Source organism: Gymnodraco acuticeps, unplaced genomic scaffold (assembly GCF_902827175.1).
Source record: "Gymnodraco acuticeps unplaced genomic scaffold, fGymAcu1.1, whole genome shotgun sequence".
NCBI lineage: Eukaryota > Metazoa > Chordata > Actinopteri > Perciformes > Bathydraconidae > Gymnodraco > Gymnodraco acuticeps.
Window position 1 is genome coordinate 25,001 of NW_022990344.1, and position 21,685 is coordinate 46,685.

Genomic DNA, 21,685 nt, shown 5'->3' on the forward strand with positions numbered 1-21,685 from the left:
ATGTAGAAGAGACATGAAGAAGAGGGGACACATGTTGATGTAGAAGAGACATGAAGAAGAGGGGACACATGTTGATGTAGAGGAGACATGAAGAAGAGGGGACACATGTTGATGTAGAAGAGACATGAAGAAGAGGGGACACATGTTGATGTAGAAGAGACATGAAGAAGAGGGGACACATGTTGATGTAGAAGAGACATGAAGAAGAGGGGACACATGTTGATGTAGAAGAGACGTGAAGAAGTGGACTTTGCATGATAGGTCCCCCTTAAGGTAACTTTAAAGTAAGTGCAGTGTTTCTAAGTCTCCTGCTCCTCCGGCTGAAATAGACGTGGCCCTGAAGAGGAGCAGCAGGTCGATCCGGTCGGACTGGATTCATCACGAGGGAAGGAATGTACCTCACTGCAGGGTTATTACAGTTTGGAAGAGAGAGAGAAATACTCGGGGTTATGTGCACTAAAATCTAGTCGGTGATTTATTACATAATAAGAAGAGAGACGAGAAAGGAAACAAAGGGAGGTAGGGGACGGAAAGGAAAGAGGGGAGGAGGTGAGGAAAGGAAACAAATGGAGGTAGGGGACGGAAAGGAAAGAGGGGAGGAGGTGAGGAAAGGAAACAAAGGGAGGGAAGGAAAGGAAAGAAGAGAGGAGGTGAGGAAAGGAAACAAAGATGGAGAAGGAAAAATATGTCTGTTTGTAAAAAAGGTTTTTACAAAAATGTTTCTGATAATTTTTTGTCTTTTTTAAGAAAAGTATGACGGCCATTTTGTGCCATTTTATTATTAAATGTACAAATAAATTCAACAGTTAACTACGTGTGCTCCTCGACATGTTGATGTGTTTCTAAGCAGGTAATCACCTACAGAGCTTCAATCCATTTCACACTATTGATTTGTATTTATTTATATTGACAGTTTGCATCTTGCGTCCAAAATATATTATGCCAAAGTTATAATTGTTTGCAGGAGATTAAAGGATGCTTAAGTGTATTTGAAGGGTATTTAGGGAGATTCAAGGACATTTCCTGGTGGTTTAAGGGAGATTTAAGGGGTTTTGAGAAAGTTAAGATTGTTTGCAGGAGATTAAAGGATGCTTAACCAGTTTAGCCCCGAGCCCGTTTTCCAGGTCTCAGGCTCCAAAATGACATTCCCAGAACAAATGACCATATCTTCTAAAAAGGGTTAAATTAATAACCTTTGTTCTCAAAGTAATGATAAACCTGTGAGTTGGATGTAGAAAAGTCAGAATCAATATAGATGTTTATTTTAAAGAAAATTCAGATTGAACAAACTGTAAATGATAGTGTCCGTCCAAAAATTATTTTGTACTTATAGTGAAAACTAACCTTGGATGATGGTAAGGTAGACTAAAAGCTTTAGGAATCCAAAGTACAACATATAATAAGTACCCTGTATCAAGATTGATGCAAAACAAGTGATATTTGACCTTTTTAGACAGATTTTGCAAAAAACTCCACCTCTGAGGTGATTTGGAAATGGGGTTTTACCGTTTCTCTGGAACCCATTGGTCGATTTTGGTGATTGACATCTTTCTGACCGTTAGAGCCAATAGAATCGAAGGGGGATTTCCCCACTCACACACATGGTAAAAAAAAAAGGTGGGGGCTTTACGCATGCAGGTTTGCATCAGAGTGAAGCTGTCTCTAGCTCTGACATCTGGAAACGGAAAAGCAGGTTTATTGCTTATGGATGATCAGAAATCATTCAAAGGGACTCAGACACATTGGATTAACCTATGGATTAACTTCAGCAGCGTTTCTATCGTTTTAATGCCATTGAAGACCACTTTTGACCAGATTACCACACAGGTGAGCCATGTTGCCGGTTTTAGCTACCTAGCGCCACATGTTTTGATGTCTGTTCTCGTTAATAGCTTTGCGAGTTCTTATCATGGAGTGATGATGTATGCACCGATCGATTCTGTGTCATCTCACGATCAGATCGATGGGTTGGACGTGCAGCTACGATAAGCAATAAGCGTGTTATGAGTGAGTTTCTGTGCAGTAATGCATTAGCATTTTTTCGCTCGTGGCTAATTCATAGGCTCAGCGCTAGCTTTGTGGGCTTTTAAAAAAAAATTCATTAAAAAAGATCAGTTAGCTGAGTTTCTTCCCGTTACATAAAACATTCATAGTTTATTGAATATTAAGAAGCGCTCAGACGCTGTTTCCTGCTGATGACGCGTTTTTTCCCCCCGGTATCGGGGGTGTAGAAGATGTTACGTTTATTTTAAGGGTATTTAGGGAGATTCAAGGACATTTTCAGGGAGGTTTAAGGGGTTTTGAAAAAGTTAAGATAGTTTAAGGGAGATTTAAGGATGCTTTAGTGTTTATGAAGGGTATTTAGGGAGATTCAAGGACATTTCCTGGTGGTTTAAGGGAGGTTTAAGGGGTTTTGAGAAAGTTAAGATTGTTTAAGGGAGATTTAAGGATGCTTAAGTGTATTTTAAGGGTCTTTATTGGAGATTCAAGGACAGTTTCAGGGAGGTTTAAGGGTTTTTTAGAAAGTTAAGATTGTTTAAGGGAGATTTAAGGATGCATACATGTGCCATGTCTTTTAGAGAGGAAACAGTTTCTCACTTTGCAGCTCCTTCAGTCATGCTATTATCATTTTAAATGCAACATATTTAAGGGTTGTGTGTAAAGTGAATGATTAATGGAGATAGCTAACTGACAGCTTGCATATAATCATTGGTTTGCAGCCTTGGACCTTTTTATGATTTATTCCAACAGACCTAGCTTCATTTATTTTAGAATCATTTTACTGAAGTTACCTGGGAATAAACCCCTTTATTCGAGTCATGTGACATGCTAACTGCCATTCAGGGAGATAAGTAATTGACAGTTGGCATATAATCAGTAGTTGGCAGCCTTGTTCTTTTTTATGCTCGTTTCCAACACACCTAGCTTTTAATATTTGGCATCTTTAGCCATTTTAGCACTTCTTAGTCCATTTGTAAATCAGGTGTTTTACGTTTTTTAAAGTGCATTTGCCGAGACATAAGAAGCTAACATGCTTCCCGACATACTCATTCATTCGTGGATATCAACCCGTGTTTTGCATCGCTTGATATTTTACATTTTAACTCACATTTGCTTGTTACTTCAGATAATAAATCTCCACCCTCATTTAATACGAACACGTCAGATTAGGTTAGCTTAGCATTAGCTTCGGTGCTGCTAAGGAGAAGCCACATAGACTTCAGGTTTCTTTAAACAAACACAAGTACACTTTTATTCCCCTGGACGTAAAGAAACACTCTCCTTTAGATGTTTAATGTGTTATATTTAGTGTTTAAAGCAGCATGCTAACGAGCTAGCTCATTTCACCTGTAGTTAATTAGCCACTTATGCTAACAGCATGCTGTGGAAGGAACATCTTAATTTCTAACGGCTAAAACACTGACTTTTTCAACACATAAGAACACAGACGGTTTAAACAACACCACATTTGTCGTAAGGCGGTGCTATCCCGCTGTGTTTACCCGTAAAGATAGTATTTTTTCGGTCTCTTTACTCACCTCGTATGTTGGATGTTTGACCGCCTGGGAACTACTGAGGAGCGTCACGTGGGGTATCGGAGGGCACAACTCAACTCCCCCCTGCCGTCGCTGATTGGCTACATCTGACGTTTCCTGGCAACTGTCAACACCGGATTGGTCGACGGGGAATCTCAGTCGGACGAGAAGGTGCCCGCCCTCTACCGGAGCTGAACCTCGTGGACAGCGCTGATTGGTCGACTTGAGAGGGGTAAGGGCGCACCGATTGGCTGGAACGAGGGGCTTGATGGATGAGATTTTAACTGATTTTATTATATTACATTAGTTTAAAATTACAGTCTATAATCATTAGGTATTTTACACTTTATGAGTATTATTAGATTAATTAAGACATTTCCTATTTTAGGAATGTGCTTTCACGACGTCATATGTGTTATTTACATAAATGATAGTATTGAAATCGTGTGCAAAGTGACGTTTTATTGCGGAATTCACTTCCTCTCATTATATTTAGCACCTTTTCAGGGTGTTTAAAGCAGACCTTAGAGATGTCTGAAGGCTGGACCCCTTAAAACAACACGAGGTAACCCACCAGAAACAATTAAGAATACATACAAATGGACAAAAGTAAAATAAATAATTTATGAATTTTTACTATTGTTTTTTAAAATTGTATATTCTCTGTCTAACTTTTGCTGTAATTAAAAAATGAAAAGAAAATGTACATTTATCATATTAATATTTGTTTTATTGAACAAGAGAAAAGATACAACAAATGAAAAAATAAATATATCTAGCTAAAAATATATATACAAAAAAAAGTATCAAAAATATATATATAAAATATTCAAAAATAAATATATAAAAAAATACTAAAGAATACAGAAAGAAAAAAATACACAAATTCAAAAAATACAATTATAAAATAATATTTTATATAAAATAATAATAACCATGTATAGTCTGGATGAGTGTGGACTAAATCACCTTATTTTAAATTGAATAAATACCCATTCTGTCTATCGACTTGCAGCTATTGTGATATCTTTAAATGTCTTTAAATAAATTAAATAAATATACACAAAAATCCAAACAGAGAAAATAAATCTGTACATTTTTTGCGTGAAATATTACACAAAAAAAGAAGATTAACTGATCATCGAATTTTCTGTTAAATATAATATATTCATTTTTTAAAGAAGCTTCCCTATCCATTTTACTTAACCCTGTTCCGTTTTTTATTGAATGTGTTTTTATTGTATTTAAGCGGATTTGAGTTCTTAATTTTTTGTAATGTTTTTACTATCTTTAAGAAAACAGCTACTGACTCTAAACCCCCCCCCGTTTCTGCAGCATGGCGTCATGTGATCTCCCTCCATGTGACCTCCTCTGCTTTTACTCCTCTATTCTCTGCGAGCACCGTGAGACCCTCATTACTCCCTGATGATTTACACACTGCATTAGTTACTGAGCTTTGTTTTCACACAGATCACCAGTGTGTGCAGAGTGCAGACCCATGTGGGAGTGGGAGGGATCCTCGGTGTGTGTGCGTGCGTGCGTGTGTGTGTGTGTGTGTGTGAATAGTGATTCATGCTTTTAGGATGTGGAAAAGTCTCTTTACACACCGATAGGCCTGCACAAAAACAAAGGGAACCAACGTTACTAGTAAGAAATGCAAAATGTTACACGCAAAACAACCAGTTAGATGCAAACACACTGAAGAGATGCAGAAGGACCACTAGGGGGCGCTAAACCACTGTGGTTGTGAAATTACCACAATGTGAGGCATAAAGCAACCAGAACATAGACAGAAAGTGGCATAAGAACTTCTCCAAAGATGCATAATGTCTTAAAATAGATGCAAAATAACTCACAAGTGATCAAAATGAGAATAAACGTAAAACAAGAACAGAAACAAAGCCGCTGAAAATACAAAACATCGAAAAATGTAAGCACACAACCTCAAATGTCCACTAAGAGACACACAACTACGCACAATGACCTTTGACAATGAGTTTGGGGGGTCTTCTTCCTGTCACATGTCGGGGTCACACCTCCTGTCACATGTCGGGGTCCCACCTCCCGTCACATGTCGGGGTCCCACTTCCCGTCACATGTCGGGGTCCCACCTCCCGTCACATGTCGGGGTCACACCTCCCGTCACATGTCGGGGTCCCACCTCCCGTCACATGTCGGGGTCCACCCCCGTCACATGTCGGGGTCCCACCTCCCGTCACATGTCGGGGTCCCACCTCCCGTCACATGTCGGGCTCCCACCTCCAGTCACATGTCGGGCTCCCACCTCCCGTCACATGTCGGGGTCCCACCTCCCGTCACATGTCGGGCTCCCACCGCCAGTCACATGTCGGGGTCACACCTCCCGTCACATGTCGGGGTCCACACCTCCCGTCACATGTCGGGGTCCCACCTCCCGTCACATGTCGGGCTCCCACCTCCAGTCACATGTCGGGCTCCCACCTCCCGTCACATGTCGGGGTCACACCTCCCGTCACATGTCGGGCTCCCACCTCCCGTCACATGTCCGGGGCTCCCACCTTCCTCCGTCCATGTCGGGGTCCCCACCTCCCGTCACATGTCGGGCTCCCACCTCCCGTCACATGTCGGGGGGTCCCACCTTCCCGTCACATGTCGGGGTCACACCTCCCGTCAACATGTCGGGCCCCACCTCCCGTCACATGTCGGGTCCCACCTCCCGTCACATGTCGGGGCTCCCACCTCCCGTCACATGTCGGGTCCCACCTCCCGTCACAGTCGGGGTCCCACCTCCCGTCACATGTCGGGGTCCACACCTCCCGTCACATGTCGGGGTCCCACCTCCCGTCACATGTCGGGTCACACCTCCCGTCACATGTCGGGGCTCCCACCTCCCGTCACATGTCGGGCTCCCACCTCCCGTCACATGTCGGGGTCCACCTCCCGTCACATGTCGGGCTCCCACCTCCAGTCACATGTCGGGGTCCCACCTCCCGTCACATGTCGGGGTCACACCTCCCGTCACATGTCGGGGTCCCACCTCCCGTCACATGTCGGGCTCCCACCTCCCGTCACATGTCGGGGTCCCACCTCCCGTCACATGTCGGGGTCCCACCTCCCGTCACATGTCGGGGTCCCACCTCCCGTCACATGTCGGGGTCCCACCTCCCGTCACATGTCGGGGTCACACCTCCCGTCACATGTCGGGGTCACACCTCCCGTCACATGTCGGGGTCCCACCTCCCGTCACATGTCGGGGTCCCACCTCCCTGTCACATGACTTCTTTAAAAACCAAATGAAATACACTTTAATTTCCCGTCTTCTGTAAAACACACTTTGGGTTTTCCTCTGAGATGAAACGAGAGACGTGAGGCGGACACTTGTTTGATTTTTAAATTTCTGTCTTTATTACAAGTCACGGATCGGATAAATTCATGAGATCATTTAAATATCTAAAGGATAGAAAAGACACAGGAGATTATAGCAATGCATTCAGAGCATCCCACAGAGGAAGGAGCTCCAGAGGCTCCACGTTTCCTAAATATCTGCAACTAAACTGATGGAAATAAATGTATTTCTGCCTCAAATCACTCTGTTTGTTCCCATAGATGCATTAGTGCACTTCAATAACTCCAGGGTGTTTATTTGAATCGCATTGATGGGTCACATTCGGTTGAAAAAGACGTTTAAATTGCATGAAATGTTGTTTGAATTGATAGAATTTCAATATGAAGCAGGCGCTAGCTGCAGGTTGTTTTCCTTATTTTATTATACACTATGGGAGTTTGAACGTCTCTCATCCGGATAGGTGAGACACCGGGGTCAAATCAGGGGTCAAATCAGGGGTCAAATCCAAGCAGGGGTTAGGATAAGGATAAGGCCCCGGTCACACGAGGACGAAAACGGTCGTTTGCGTTACTGTTTAGTGTCATATAGACCGTTCGGCCACACGAGGACGACCGAATACGGCACTAAACGACTGAGGAAACGATAACGGGTCCCAAGGTGGATAGAACGGCATACGCAACGCTCTGGGGGGTCAAACGGCTCCGTGTGTACGCCCTATACGATCATTTTCTGATAATGATGAGGCAATAGCCCCGCCTCTCCCCACCTCTGCTGCTCACCCCCGCGTCAAAGTAAACTGCACACTGAATTCAGATTATTTATCCTTCTCTCGATATGGACATACACGCGAGTGAAGTCTAATCTGACAGGACGGAGACACCTCTCAAACTACCTAAACTAGTTATACACAGTGGCGTTTTCTCCCGGAGGCCAAGGGAAGCCAGGCTTCCCCTGTTTTTTCGGATTGTAGTTATAATTTAAATAAATAAATAAAAACACTTTGTTTTGTTTCGATAATTCTCCTTTGCTGTGTGTTGTTGCCGGCCCGTCGCTCCCCCATTCTCATTGAGTATTTTACAAAGAGTGAAACAGCGCCCCTCTACATGTTATGGCGAAACAGTAGATTGCACTCTCTGTTGCGAGAGGAGGCCAGCCGAATCTGTCTTCCCTTGGTGAAAAAAAATGGAGGGATTGACCAATCAGATGAGGCTCACGTGATGCCCCTGCCAACCTGTGATTGGTCAGGGCCATGCCAAGGGAAGCCAGAGGCGGCTGGCTTCCCTTGCCTCACAATCCAATCAAATCGCATCAACTTAGTGTTGCAGTGACGCATCCTAAAATCCGGAAGTAAGCTGCGCTCGGTTTCCCTCCACAGAAAGCAATGGGATTTCTCCATAGGATTTAGGAAAATAGCTCGAAATAAGGTCAGTGGAAAACGAACCTGTTAGATAAATGCACGTTTTGTTCAGTCGGATAATATCCACATGTCTACCCTACTTTTAGAATTTTCGAATCATAAATCTAATCGATAGAAGATAGATAGCGTCGCTGCACCACTCTCACCGCCGTTAGAAAGTAGCAAGCAACTGAAGCAAGTGCAATTATGGAGGGTGGAGATTTGGAGTATTTCATCAAAAGTAATTGTACTAAACTTCCGCTACAGCAGCAACAACAAATACAATCTGATGACAGGCTGATGCCCAAACTGGAGCTGTGTACAGCGAGGAACAAAGGAGCGAATCGGACGTAAAACGTTAAAGGTCTCCTGATTTAGTTTGTGAATGAATGCTTATTAGAGTTTGGGCTGGAGAGTACGTGCGGACCTGTCGGTTAGATAACAGGCGTGTGTAAGTCCTGCATCTGATACAAATGTGTGTAAAATGATACCGGGTGCTGTAATCACTCATCTGGTTACGTTATTACATTGACCACCACACCCCCGACCCAAAAGAAAGGACGTATTATTGGCTTCCCCTAATTTTTTCCCCACGCCACGCTACTGGTTATACATGTGTTTATTTTTACTGTCGGCCGGGTCATTCATTACTGGATCAGCTGCTGCATGAAACAGACACTGACGCTGTCCGAAGAGAGGGAGGAAAACGAGAGGCTCCGTGTATTTTATTATTATATTATATAGAGTCGTTATTCATTTGTTTTAAAGCTCAATAAATAACAAAGAAGACCTTTGACCGGCACTTTTATAATTTTTTCGGAAGATTTCAACTTTAATTCACGTTGACTGGCGAAAAACTCTGCCCGGTTCCCTCGGCCCCCACCGCGGAGAATAAACAGAAGGGCAACCATGACAACCATGCTTCTTCGCTGCTTCTGTGGAGGAAGTTACAGCGCCACGTACAGGCTCGGCATATGTACTGCAGCTTCTCCAGCGGTTGGAGCTAAACGGAGCTGTCTCGTGTGGACAGACACTATCCGGTGAATATTGCGTGTGGACGGAAGCTTTTTTGCGATTGCGTTAATCCTATGCGTTTAGCCGTTTTCGTCCTCGTGTGGCCTGAGCCTAAGAAGTCAAGTTGGAACAATAAACAAAAATAAAAACAACAGGAGGTCAACTAAAGGTCGTAAAACTAGAGAGCCGTTCAAAAGAGCCGTGGGGTTGATAGGGGCGGGGGCAATAGGGGGCGGGGTTAATAGGTTTATCTGTGAAATAATCACCAGGATAATGAGTGACTGTATTGCCAGGAATCTACTTTTACTCACAGAAAAATGTATAACTTGCTACATCTCTCAGGCAGCCGAACTCCTGCTCAAGCAGCACGCGTTACGCCGTCATCTACGGAACATTCAGGAAAGCAGGTTGCCGTAAAGGCGAGTGGATTTATGGCCGGCAGAGAACCAACGATAAGAAGAACGGCTCTTTGGTACGACTCGGTTCGTTCGCGAACGTCACGTCACTATTATACTCCTAACTAACATAACTAAAGGTTGTCGATCATTGAGAACAAACAAAGTGTTAAAGGTGGGGTAGGTACATTTGGAGAAACCAGCTCGAGTGCGCTAGAATTTGAAAATACACAGCCGGAACAAATCTGCCACTTCCTTACAGAGCCCCTCCTCCAACACACACGAACGCGCACATGACCAATGAGGGCACGAGATGAGTTTGTGCACAGATGGAAGGCTGACAGGCAGGTAGGACATCCAGTTACTTTAGCCGGCTCAGATGATTGGTCGTGCTTTTCACAGTGCTACGGCTTCAAAGCACTTCAGATATTCATTGCTATCGGGATGTTCAGAGCATTCCATGGAATATAACAACAAGTGTCTCGAGCCGGTTTCTCAAACTTACCTACCCCACCTTTAAGAGCCAAACGTAATAATCTGAGGAAACACGAATGATACCAGAAGATGAAGAGGAGGGCTGAATGATACCAGAAGATGAAGAGGAGGGCTCATTCACATGTGGGGAGATTCTTTATCTTTTTATATCATTTTCTACTATTTTTTTACCAAAAGTCTGAAAGAGAGACTGAAGATGAGACGAGTTGACGTGTGTGATATACTGCAGTACAGCAGAGTACTTTAAAGTACTGTAAACTACATCAAAGTACATCAAAGTAGTGTAAAGTACATCAATGTACTTCAATGAGGTACTGTAAAATAAATGAAAATACAGTAAAGTACATTTAATTATATCAAAGTGCTTTAAAGTAAATTAAAGTAATTTCAACATTAAGGTACTGCACAATATAAAAATAACTTAAAGTACATTAAAGTATTTTTGAAATATTGTAGCCTACCTCTCAGTATTTTAAAGTACCTCCCAGTATATTAAAGTATTTAAAGTACCTCTCAGTATTTAAAGTACCTCTCAGTACTGCAGTACAGATGAAACCAGAGAGAGAGTCGTGAAGGCCGCAGTAAATAAAATACACTTCAAGATTCGTTAAAAAAACAGCCGTCGTCAGTTTCAGGTCCGAGGCAGCAAAGCATTCTGGGAACTGCTCGTGTCTCTCCGTTAAGGCGAAGGTCTGAACACACACACACACACACACACACACACACACACACACACACACACACACACACACACACACACACACACACACACACACACACACACACACACACACACACACACACACACACACACACACACACAGAGGGCATTCCTATGGTAGTGTGTACTTGTATACAGAGTACTGTGGGGGGGGGGGGGTAGCAGCAGTTTCCAGTTTCAGTGTTTACCTTTATGTACATTAAATACACTTTGATACAGTCTCCAGTTAATCTGAGAGTCTCTCTGCAGTTTCTCTCTGCAGCCACAGGGGGGCGCTGTGCCCAAAGAGAGAGAGGGGGGGGTCTCTGAAGGGGGGTGCTGTGCCCAAGAGAGGGGGGGGGCTTCACTCTGCTTTCTTTATGAAGATCTGGGAGAAAAAGCAGAGAACACAGTTGTATATGTTATTGTAAACGCACAAGACTGAATACAATCCATTATAAAAATACATTCAAAAACACAAAGATGACAGAGAGAGAAAGACGCCACTAGATTATACAACGGGCCTCCCTAAAACCCCAAAAGGAATACAAATAGAATCCTTTAATCCTTAATCCATAGGACAGGAGAGAGGAGGAAGCAACGGATCAAAGAGACAACATTAAAGTATATGTTATTCTCACGGCCCGTCCACACAGCGGCGTGCGTTGAAGCTTTCAACGCTGCTGCCCATTCACTTTGAATGGGGTGACGTCACTTTTAGCCGAACTGCATTTTGGGAAGCGACGTGGAGCGTTGCTGGCGTAGCTGGCGTCAAAAGTTAAGCAATGTTCAACTTTTGACGCCTCGACGGAGGCGTCAGCCAATGAAATCCCGTTTATGCAAATCTGCCAGTACAAGCACTAGCCAATCAAACCGCGTGTATGCTGGAGAGACGACGCAGGTCATTTCCTCATATTCCAAAAAATGGAGGGAAAATTCATTATAGCGGTAGTGAATCACCCGGTGCTGTATGATCAGTCTCTGTTCATCTACCGGGATACAAACTAGAGGAGCGAGGCATGGAGGGAGGTGGCAGAGACAGTGGGTGAAACTGGTAGGTTTTCGCCTGTTTGGGGATTTTATATCCAGTTTACTTCGTTTTAACATTGCTATTGCTTTGTATGTCGGGGGCGGGAGACTCATGTGATTGGTTGAAAAAAAAGATACGCCCACCTCCAAGCGTCAACGCACGCTGCTGTGTGGACGGTCCGTTAGAAAGGGTTAATGTTTTAAGTACTTTCAATATTCAGACTTCCTGTGAATGATCAAAGAACGGGTTAACCCCTCAAACAGAGGTCAGAGGTCAATCTGAGGCTTCACTGCTCTTTGGTGCATTAACCCTTAAACACCAGAAATACTTTAAAGTGTTAAGTGCTCCATAAACCTGAAGCATTCATCTGTCTGCATCTTACACCTTATCTTAATGTCAACTAAATTAAACGTGAAGCTAAACTAAAGATACACTAAACGTGATTGAAAGTAGGGCTGAACGATTAATCGATTTTAAATCGTGATTTGAAATGATGCGATTATCAAATAAAAAAAAATAATAATAATAATTTAAATTATTTTGTTGTTGTTGTTGTTGTTGTTGTTGTGTGTCAGTCATCCACACCAATCAGAAGCGCTGTGCTCCACATGTACCAGCCATTGTTAACCAATCAGAAGAGGCCCATGATAGAAGGGGACAGACAGATTGATCCAATCACCTGCCAAGTATCTTTGAAAGTGCCTGCCCTTTCCAGATGGCTTCCAATGGAGCTTCAGATGCTTTGATGAACCGTCAGGTTAGTAACGCTCCATCACGTGTTTCTATCACAGGGAGAATCTGAAACTGAAGCTCGACTTTAAAGCAACGGAAGTTTCATGTAACTTTAGTTATTTCGCTCGTAGCTCGGGCTGCGGGGCGCTAGAGACGGGAGCACGTTGATGCGACCTTCCTAGCCGGAGATATGGCCGCATTTTACAATAAACTTCCGTTGGGTCGCTTAAGAACAAATATCGCAAATCGAATCGCAATATCTGTCAGGAAAATCCCAATTAGACTTTTTCCCAAAATCGTGCAGCCCTAATTGAAAGCAAGCCTAACTTAACAAAACTAAACGTAAAAGTACACATCATATATACCAACAAGGAAGCTAGTCTGCATCAGTCCCCTGAGGAACCCCCTTCTTTAGAGAACATTAAGGAACGTCAGATCTGTTCCTCAGACGCGGTTCCTTAATGAGAACGGGTTGAGTCCCGAGGCTCTCACCTCGCTGAGGATGACCCACACTGGAGAGTCTGTCAGAACGGAGAGTCTCATCGCCTCCAGCGGGCCGAAGGAGGCGTCCACCTCCCCCTCCGCCACCCCCCCGCCGAACGCTCCTGAAGGACAAGAGAGCAACTACGTTTCCCACAATGCACTGCAACATATTTTAAAAAACATGTGTGAAGTTTTCTTTTTATATTAAATCCCGTGATTTCAGTGTGATGATCCCTGAGAGGGTTTACTCTAAGGGTGTGTGTGTGTGTGTGTCTGTGTCTCTGCCTGTGTGTGTGTGTGTGTGTGTGTGTGTGTGTGTGTGTGTGTGTGTGTGTGTGTGTGTGTGTGTGTGTGTGTGTGTGTGTGTGTGTGTGAGGGCTGCCTGACACCTCCTGTTTCTGTGAGACGTAAAGTTTATTTTTAAAAACGTTACTTAAACTTAACGATAGTAATGTAAGCTAATGTAATGTGTAAATTTACTCAACATGAACTTCATTTAAACACACGATGTAGATACATTCAAATTAACTAAGTTTAAACTATAATAAAAGGTATCGTTCTAAAAAACTTATTTCAAAAATGTGTTATTTTCTCGAGTGTCTTTTTATTATTTAATATGAAATATTTATAAAAAGTCAAAACTACAAAAACATTCTAATAAATGTATTCTTGTCACTTAGAAAAATAACAAAAGGTGAAATAATAATAACGGCAACAATCCAAATGAGTGTTTCTGCCTTTATTTGACCTCCTCATCCAGTGCTTCTGTTTTTATTTTTGTTCATTGGTCTAACTTGACTTTATCCTAACGTTGACCCCTGATCTGACCCCTGATCTGACCCCTGATCTGACCCCCGATCTGACCCCCGATCTGACCCCCGATCTGACCCCGATCTGACCCCTGATCTGACCCCTGATCTGACCCCCGATCTGACCCCGATCTGACCCCTGATCTGACCCCTGATCTGACCCCTGATCTGACCCCCGATCTGACCCCTGATCTGACCCCTGATCTGACCCCCGATCTGACCCCCGATCTGACCCCCCGATCTGACCCCGATCTGACCCCTGATCTGACCCCTGATCTGACCCCCGATCTGACCCCCGATCTGACCCCCGATCTGACCCCGATCTGACCCCCGATCTGACCCCCGATCTGACCCCGATCTGACCCCCGATCTGACCCCGATCTGACCCCTGATCTGACCCCTGATCTGACCCCTGATCTGACCCCCGATCTGACCCCTGATCTGACCCCCGATCTGACCCCCGATCTGACCCCCGATCTGACCCCCGATCTGACCCCTAATCTGACCCCTGATCTGACCCCCGATCTGACCCCCGATCTGACCCCCGATCTGACCCCGATCTGACCCCTAATCTGACCCCTGATCTGACCCCCGATCTGACCCCCGATCTGACCCCCGATCTGACCCCTGATCTGACCCCCGATCTGACCCCGATCTGACCCCCGATCTGACCCCTGATCTGACCCCTGATCTGACCCCTGATCTGACCCCTGATCTGACCCCCGGTGTCTCACCTATCCGGATGAAACCGTCCTCGGTCCGATGATACTTTGGTGTTCTCTCTCTGCCCTCCGTCAGAGCCTCCTTCTCCGCCTGGATGTTCTGCACAACACACACACACACACACACACACACACACACACACACACACACACACACACACACACACACACACACACACACACACACACACACACACACACACACACACACACACACACACACACACACACACACACACACACACACACACACACACACACACACACACACACACACACACACATTTGTAAATTCAACATATATATTTTCTACTTTCTAGTCTTTAATTTGTAATGTCATGTGTTTTATGCTGCAACACAAACTGTGGGGGAAACTTCTGAAGCAATGGAGAGTCAGGACTCAGAGACACGAGGAGAGCTGGAGCTCTGATGGAGTCAGGACTCAGAGACAAGAGGAGAGCTGGAGCTCTGATGGAGTCAGGACTCAGAGACACGAGGAGAGCTGGAGCTCTGATGGAGTCAGGACTCAGAGACACGAGGAGAGCTGGAGCTCTGATGGAGTCAGGACTCAGAGACACGAGGAGAGCTGGAGCTCTGATGGAGTCAGGACTCAGAGACACGAGGAGAGCTGGAGCTCTGATGGAGTCAGGACTCAGAGAGACACGAGGAGAGCTGGAGCTCTGATGGAGTCAGGACTCAGAGAGACACAAGGAGAGCTGGAGCTCTGATGGAGTCAGGACTCAGAGACAAGAGGAGAGCTGGAGCTCTGATGGAGTCAGGACTCAGAGACACGAGGAGAGCTGGAGCTCTGATGGAGTCAGGACTCAGAGACAAGAGGAGAGCTGGAGCTCTGATGGAGTCAGGACTCAGAGAGACACGAGGAGAGCTGGAGCTCTGATGGAGTCAGGACTCAGAGACACGAGGAGAGCTGGAGCTCTGATGGAGTCAGGACTCAGAGACACGAGGAGAGCTGGAGCTCTGATGGAGTCAGGACTCAGAGACACGAGGAGAGCTGGAGCTCTGATGGAGTCAGGACTCAGAGACACGAGGAGAGCTGGAGCTCTGATGGAGTCAGGACTCAGAGAGACACGAGGAGAGCTGGAGCTCTGATGGAGTCAGGACTCAGAGAGACACAAGGAGAGCTGGAGCTTTGATGGAGTCAGGACTCAGAGAGACACGAGGAGAGCTGGAGCTTTGATGGAGTCAGGACTCAGAGAGACACGAGGAGAACTGGAGCTCTGATCGAGTCAGGACTCAGAGAGACACGAGGAGAGATGGAGCTTTGATGGAGTCAGGACTCAAAGAGACACGAGGAGAGATGGAGCTCTGATGGAGTCAGGACTCAGAGAGACACGAGGAGAGATGGAGCTTTGATGGAGTCAGGACTCAAAGAGACACGAGGAGAGATGGAGCTTTGATGGAGTCAGGACTCAGAGACACACGAGGAGAGCTGGAGCTCTGATGGAGTCAGGACTCAGAGAGACACGAGGAGAGCTGGAGCTCTGATGGAGTCAGGACTCAAAGAGACACGAGGAGAGATGGAGCTCTGATGGAGTCAGGACTCAAAGAGACACGAGGAGAGCTGGAGCTTTGATGGAGTCAGGACTCAGAGAGACACGAGGAGAGCTGGAGCTCTGATGGAGTCAGGACTCAAAGAGACACGAGGAGAGATGGAGCTTTGATGGAGTCAGGACTCAAAGAGACACGAGGAGAGATGGAGCTTTGATGGAGTCAGGACTCAGAGACACGAGGAGAGCTGGAGCTCTGATGGAGTCAGGACTCAGAGACACGAGGAGAGCTGGAGCTCTGATGGAGTCAGGACTCAGAGACACGAGGAGAGCTGGAGCTCTGATGGAGTCAGGACTCAGAGAGACACGAGGAGAGCTGGAGCTCTGATGGAGTCAGGACTCAGAGAGGCACGAGGAGAGCTGGAGCTCTGATGGAGTCAGGACTCAAAGAGACACGAGGAGAGCTGGAGCTTTGATGGAGTCAGGACTCAAAGAGACACGAGGAGAGCTGGAGCTCTGATGGAGTCAGGACTCAGAGAGACACAAGGAGAGCTGGAGCTCTGATGGAGTCAGGACTCAAAGAGACACGAGGAGAGCTGGAGCTCTGATGGAGTCAGGACTCAGAGAGACACGAGGAGAGCTGGAGCTCTGATGGAGTCAGGACTCAGTGACACGAGGAGAGCTGGAGCTGTGATGGAGTCAGGACTCAGAGAGACACGAGGAGAGCTGGAGCTCTGATGGAGTCAGGACTGAGAGACACGAGGAGAGCTGGAGCTCTGATGGAGTCAGGACTCAGAGAGACACGAGGAGAGTTGGAGCTCTGATGGAGTCAGGACTCAGAGACACGAGGAGAGCTGGAGCTTTGATGGAGTCAGGACTCAGAGAGACACGAGGAGAGCTGGAGCTTTGATGGAGTCAGGACTCAGAGAGACACGAGGAGAGCTGGAGCTTTGATGGAGTCAGGACTCAGAGACACGAGGAGAGCTGGAGCTCTGATGGAGTCAGGACTCAGAGAGAGACGAGGAGAGCTGGAGCTCTGATGGAGTCAGGACTCAGAGAGACACGAGGAGAGCTGGAGCTCTGATGGAGTCAGGACTCAGAGAGACACGAGGAGAGATGGAGCTTTGATGGAGTCAGGACTCAGAGAGACACGAGGAGAGCTGGAGCTTTGATGGAGTCAGGACTCAGAGAGACACGAGGAGAGCTGGAGCTCTGATGGAGTCAGGACTCAAAGAGACACGAGGAGAGATGGAGCTTTGATGGAGTCAGGACTCAAAGAGACACGAGGAGAGCTGGAGCTCTGATGGAGTCAGGACTCAGAGACACGAGGAGAGCTGGAGCTCTGATGGAGTCAGGACTCAGAGACACGAGGAGAGCTGGAGCTCTGATGGAGTCAGGACTCAGAGACACGAGGAGAGCTGGAGCTCTGATGGAGTCAGGACTCAGAGAGACACGAGGAGAGCTGGAGCTTTGATGGAGTCAGGACTCAAAGAGACACGAGGAGAGCTGGAGCTCTGATGGAGTCAGGACTCAGAGAGACACAAGGAGAGCTGGAGCTTTGATGGAGTCAGGACTCAGTGACACGAGGAGAGCTGGAGCTTTGATGGAGTCAGGACTCAGAGAGACACGAGGAGAGCTGGAGCTCTGATGGAGTCAGGACTCAGAGAGACACGAGGAGAGCTGGAGCTCTGATGGAGTCAGGACTCAGAGAGACACGAGGAGAGCTGGAGCTCTGATGGAGTCAGGACTCAGAGAGACACGAGGAGAGCTGGAGCTCTGATGGAGTCAGGACTCAGAGAGACACGAGGAGAGCTGGAGCTCTGATGGAGTCAGGACTCAGTGACACGAGGAGAGCTGGAGCTGTGATGGAGTCAGGACTCAGAGAGACACGAGGAGAGCTGGAGCTCTGATGGAGTCAGGACTGAGAGACACGAGGAGAGCTGGAGCTCTGATGGAGTCAGGACTCAGAGAGACACGAGGAGAGCTGGAGCTTTGATGGAGTCAGGACTCAGAGAGACACGAGGAGAGCTGGAGCTTTGATGGAGTCAGGACTCAGAGAGACACGAGGAGAGCTGGAGCTCTGATTGAGTCAGGACTCAGAGACACGAGGAGAGCTGGAGCTCTGATTGAGTCAGGACTCAGAGAGAGACGAGGAGAGCTGGAGCTCTGATGGAGTCAGGACTCAGAGAGACGAGGAGAGCTGGAGCTCTGATGGAGTCAGGACTCAGAGAGACACGAGGAGAGCTGGAGCTTTGATGGAGTCAGGACTCAGAGAGACGAGGAGAGCTGGAGCTCTGATGGAGTCAGGACTCAGAGAGACGAGGAGAGCTGGAGCTCTGATGGAGTCAGGACTCAGAGAGACACGAGGAGAGCTGGAGCTCTGATGGAGTCAGGACTCAAAGAGACACGAGGAGAGCTGGAGCTCTGATGGAGTCAGGACTCAGAGAGACACGAGGAGAGCTGGAGCTCTGATGGAGTCAGGACTCAGAGAGACACGAGGAGAGCTGGAGCTCTGATGGAGTCAGGACTCAGAGACACACGAGGAGAGCTGGAGCTTTGATGGAGTCAGGACTCAGAGACACGAGGAGAGCTGGAGCTCTGATGGAGTCAGGACTCAGAGAGACACGAGGAGAGCTGAAGCTTTGATGGAGTCAGGACTCAGAGAGACACGAGGAGAGCTGGAGCTCTGATCGAGTCAGGACTCAAAGAGACACGAGGAGAGCTGGAGCTCTGATGGAGTCAGGACTCAGAGAGACACGAGGAGAGCTGGAGCTCTGATGGAGTCAGGACTCAGAGACACGAGGAGAGATGGAGCTTTGATGGAGTCAGGACTCAGAGAGACACGAGGAGAGCTGGAGCTTTGATGGAGTCAGGACTCAGAGAGACACGAGGAGAGCTGGAGCTTTGATGGAGTCAGGACTCAGAGAGACACGAGGAGAGCTGGAGCTTTGATGGAGTCAGGACTCAGAGAGACACGAGGAGAGCTGGAGCTTTGATGGAGTCAGGACTCAGAGAGACACGAGGAGAGCTGGAGCTCTGATGGAGTCAGGACTCAGAGACACGAGGAGAGCTGGAGCTCTGAAGGAGTCAGGACTCAGAGAGACACGAGGAGAGCTGGAGCTCTGATGGAGTCAGGACTCAGAGAGACACGAGGAGAGCTGGAGCTTTGATGGAGTCAGGACTCAGAGAGACACGAGGAGAGCTGGAGCTCTGATGGAGTCAGGACTCAGAGACATGAGGAGAGCTGGAGCTTTGATGGAGTCAGGACTCAGAGAGACACGAGGAGAGCTGGAGCTTTGATGGAGTCAGGACTCAGAGAGACACGAGGAGAGCTGGAGCTTTGATGGAGTCAGGACTCAGAGAGACGAGGAGAGCTGGAGCTTTGATGGAGTCAGGACTCAGAGAGACACGAGGAGAGCTGGAGCTCTGATGGAGTCAGGACTCAAAGAGACACGAGGAGAGCTGGAGCTCTGATGGAGTCAGGACTCAGAGAGACACGAGGAGAGCTGGAGCTCTGATGTAGTCAGGATTCAGAGACACACGAGGAGAGCTGGAGCTTTGATGGAGTCAGGACTCCGAGACACGAGGAGAGCTGAAGCTCTGATGGAGTCAGGACTCAGAGAGACACGAGGAGAGCTGGAGCTTTGATGGAGTCAGGACTCAGAGACACGAGGAGAGCTGAAGCTCTGATGGAGTCAGGACTCAGAGAGACATGAGGAGAGCTGGAGCTCTGATGGAGTCAGGACTCAGAGAGACACGAGGAGAGATGGAGCTTTGATGGAGTCAGGACTCAGAGAGACACGAGGAGAGATGGAGCTTTGATGGAGTCAGGACTCAGAGAGACACGAGGAGAGCTGGAGCTTTGATGGAGTCAGGACTCAGAGAGACATGAGGAGAGCTGGAGCTTTGATGGAGTCAGGACTCAGAGAGACACGAGGAGAGCTGGAGCTCTGATGGAGTCAGGACTCAGAGAGACACGAGGAGAGCTGGAGCTCTGATGGAGTCAGGACTCAAAGAGACACGAGGAGAGCTGGAGCTTTGATGGAGTCAGGACTCAGAGACACGAGGAGAGCTGGAGCTCTGATGGAGTCAGGACTCAGAGAGACACGAGGAGAGCTGGAGCTCTGATGGAGTCAGGACTCAGAGAGACATGAGGAGAGCTGGAGCTCTGATGGAGTCAGGACTCAGAGAGACACGAGGAGAGCTGGAGCTCTGATGGAGTCAGGACTCAGAGACACGAGGAGAGCTGGAGCTCTGATGGAGTCAGGACTCAGAGAGACACGAGGAGAGCTGGAGCTCTGATGGAGTCAGGACTCAGAGAGACACGAGGAGAGCTGGAGCTTTGATGGAGTCAGGACTCAGAGACACACTAGGAGAGCTGGAGCTCTGATGGAGTCAGGACTCAAAGAGACACGAGGAGAGCTGGAGCTCTGATGGAGTCAGGACTCAGAGAGACACGAGGAGAGCTGGAGCTCTGATGGAGTCAGGACTCAGAGAGACACGAGGAGAGCTGGAGCTTTGATGGAGTCAGGACTCAGAGAGACATGAGGAGAGCTGGAGCTTTGATGGAGTCAGGACTCAGAGAGACACGAGGAGAGCTGGAGCTCTGATGGAGTCAGGACTCAGAGAGACACGAGGAGAGCTGGAGCTCTGATGGAGTCAGGACTCAGAGAGACACGAGGAGAGCTGGAGCTTTGTTGGCTCCTCCTCAAGACAGACAGCAGCAGAACTCAGGCCGTAGAGCGATGCCGTGGGAAAGGAGACGGTGAGAGGAGAAAACGATGAACCGTGCTGAAGGCTGAATACCTGAGCAAAACACAAACATTTCCCAAATTGGGATCCATAAAGTACTTCTTATCTGATCTTAGGATTGTTTCACCTCATTGTGTGAACGAATTGCTTTGTTTATGGAAGAGAACATGTATTGGTGATGCATGGCTTTAGTCTGCTCTCAGTAACAAGAGAAACTCTCCGTCTCTATTGGAATGATGTTAAACTCACGTCGAACGGCAGCACCTCCACAGACGTGTTGAACAGTTTGTCTCCAGGGTGCTCCATGTGCCCGCTGCGGAAGAAGAACCTGACGGGAACACGGACAGACGTTTACAAATATATATCAAATCTCTACTTTATAGAATAATTAAAGCTAGTGTAAAACTAGTTCTTAAATATCTCAAATGTTATTTATGTGATTGTTGTTGTTATTGATGTTATTTATGATATCTATGTATCCCCACCTCTCGATGCGGACGGGCGTGAAGAAGCGTATCCGGATGAAGTCCCCTGAGACGGGGGTGAAGGCCCAGAAGAAGTCCTCCCCCAGGTAGGCCTTCTCCAGAGTGAAGTGCTGGTAGGTCTTCAGAGAGGTCGTGACCTCTGCTAGGGGGTTAGCGTGACCTTTGTGGAGCGTCTGCTTCCCAAAGTCCTTGTCCTGAGATCAGACATACATGGTTGCCATACAGGTCTATACACACTGCTGGGGAACACTGAGTGTCCTCCTCCAACGTGAGAGCAGCATGCTAACAAAGGTATCAACTGTA

At 47.2% G+C, this 21,685-nt stretch overlaps 3 protein-coding genes across 3 annotated transcripts in view; 1 reads left to right on the top strand and 2 right to left on the bottom strand.

Moving 5' to 3' along the window:
- Positions 1–3,554, bottom strand: part of LOC117551008 (calnexin-like) — a 27,452-nt gene extending 23,898 nt beyond the window's left edge. The window contains 1 exon segment of the mRNA XM_034223660.1: positions 3,541–3,554. The gene's annotated coding sequence lies outside the window, so the exon portion shown is untranslated.
- Positions 3,555–5,515: 1,961 nt separating this feature from the next.
- Positions 5,516–6,841, top strand: LOC117551006 (extensin-like). The gene has a single exon (XM_034223656.1). The coding sequence runs from the start codon at positions 5,516–5,518 to the stop codon at positions 6,839–6,841; it is 1,326 nt and encodes a 441-aa protein (XP_034079547.1).
- A 2,316-nt stretch (positions 6,842–9,157) lies between these two features.
- Positions 9,158–21,576, bottom strand: mgat4b (alpha-1,3-mannosyl-glycoprotein 4-beta-N-acetylglucosaminyltransferase B; the record flags this gene model as incomplete). Its single annotated transcript, XM_034223657.1, is given in 5 exon segments — positions 9,158–11,249; positions 13,116–13,228; positions 14,650–14,737; positions 21,147–21,225; positions 21,383–21,576. Coding segments are annotated over 5 exon segments (498 nt in total), but the record flags the coding sequence as incomplete, so codon positions are not given.
- Between the last annotated feature and the right edge of the window lie 109 nt (positions 21,577–21,685).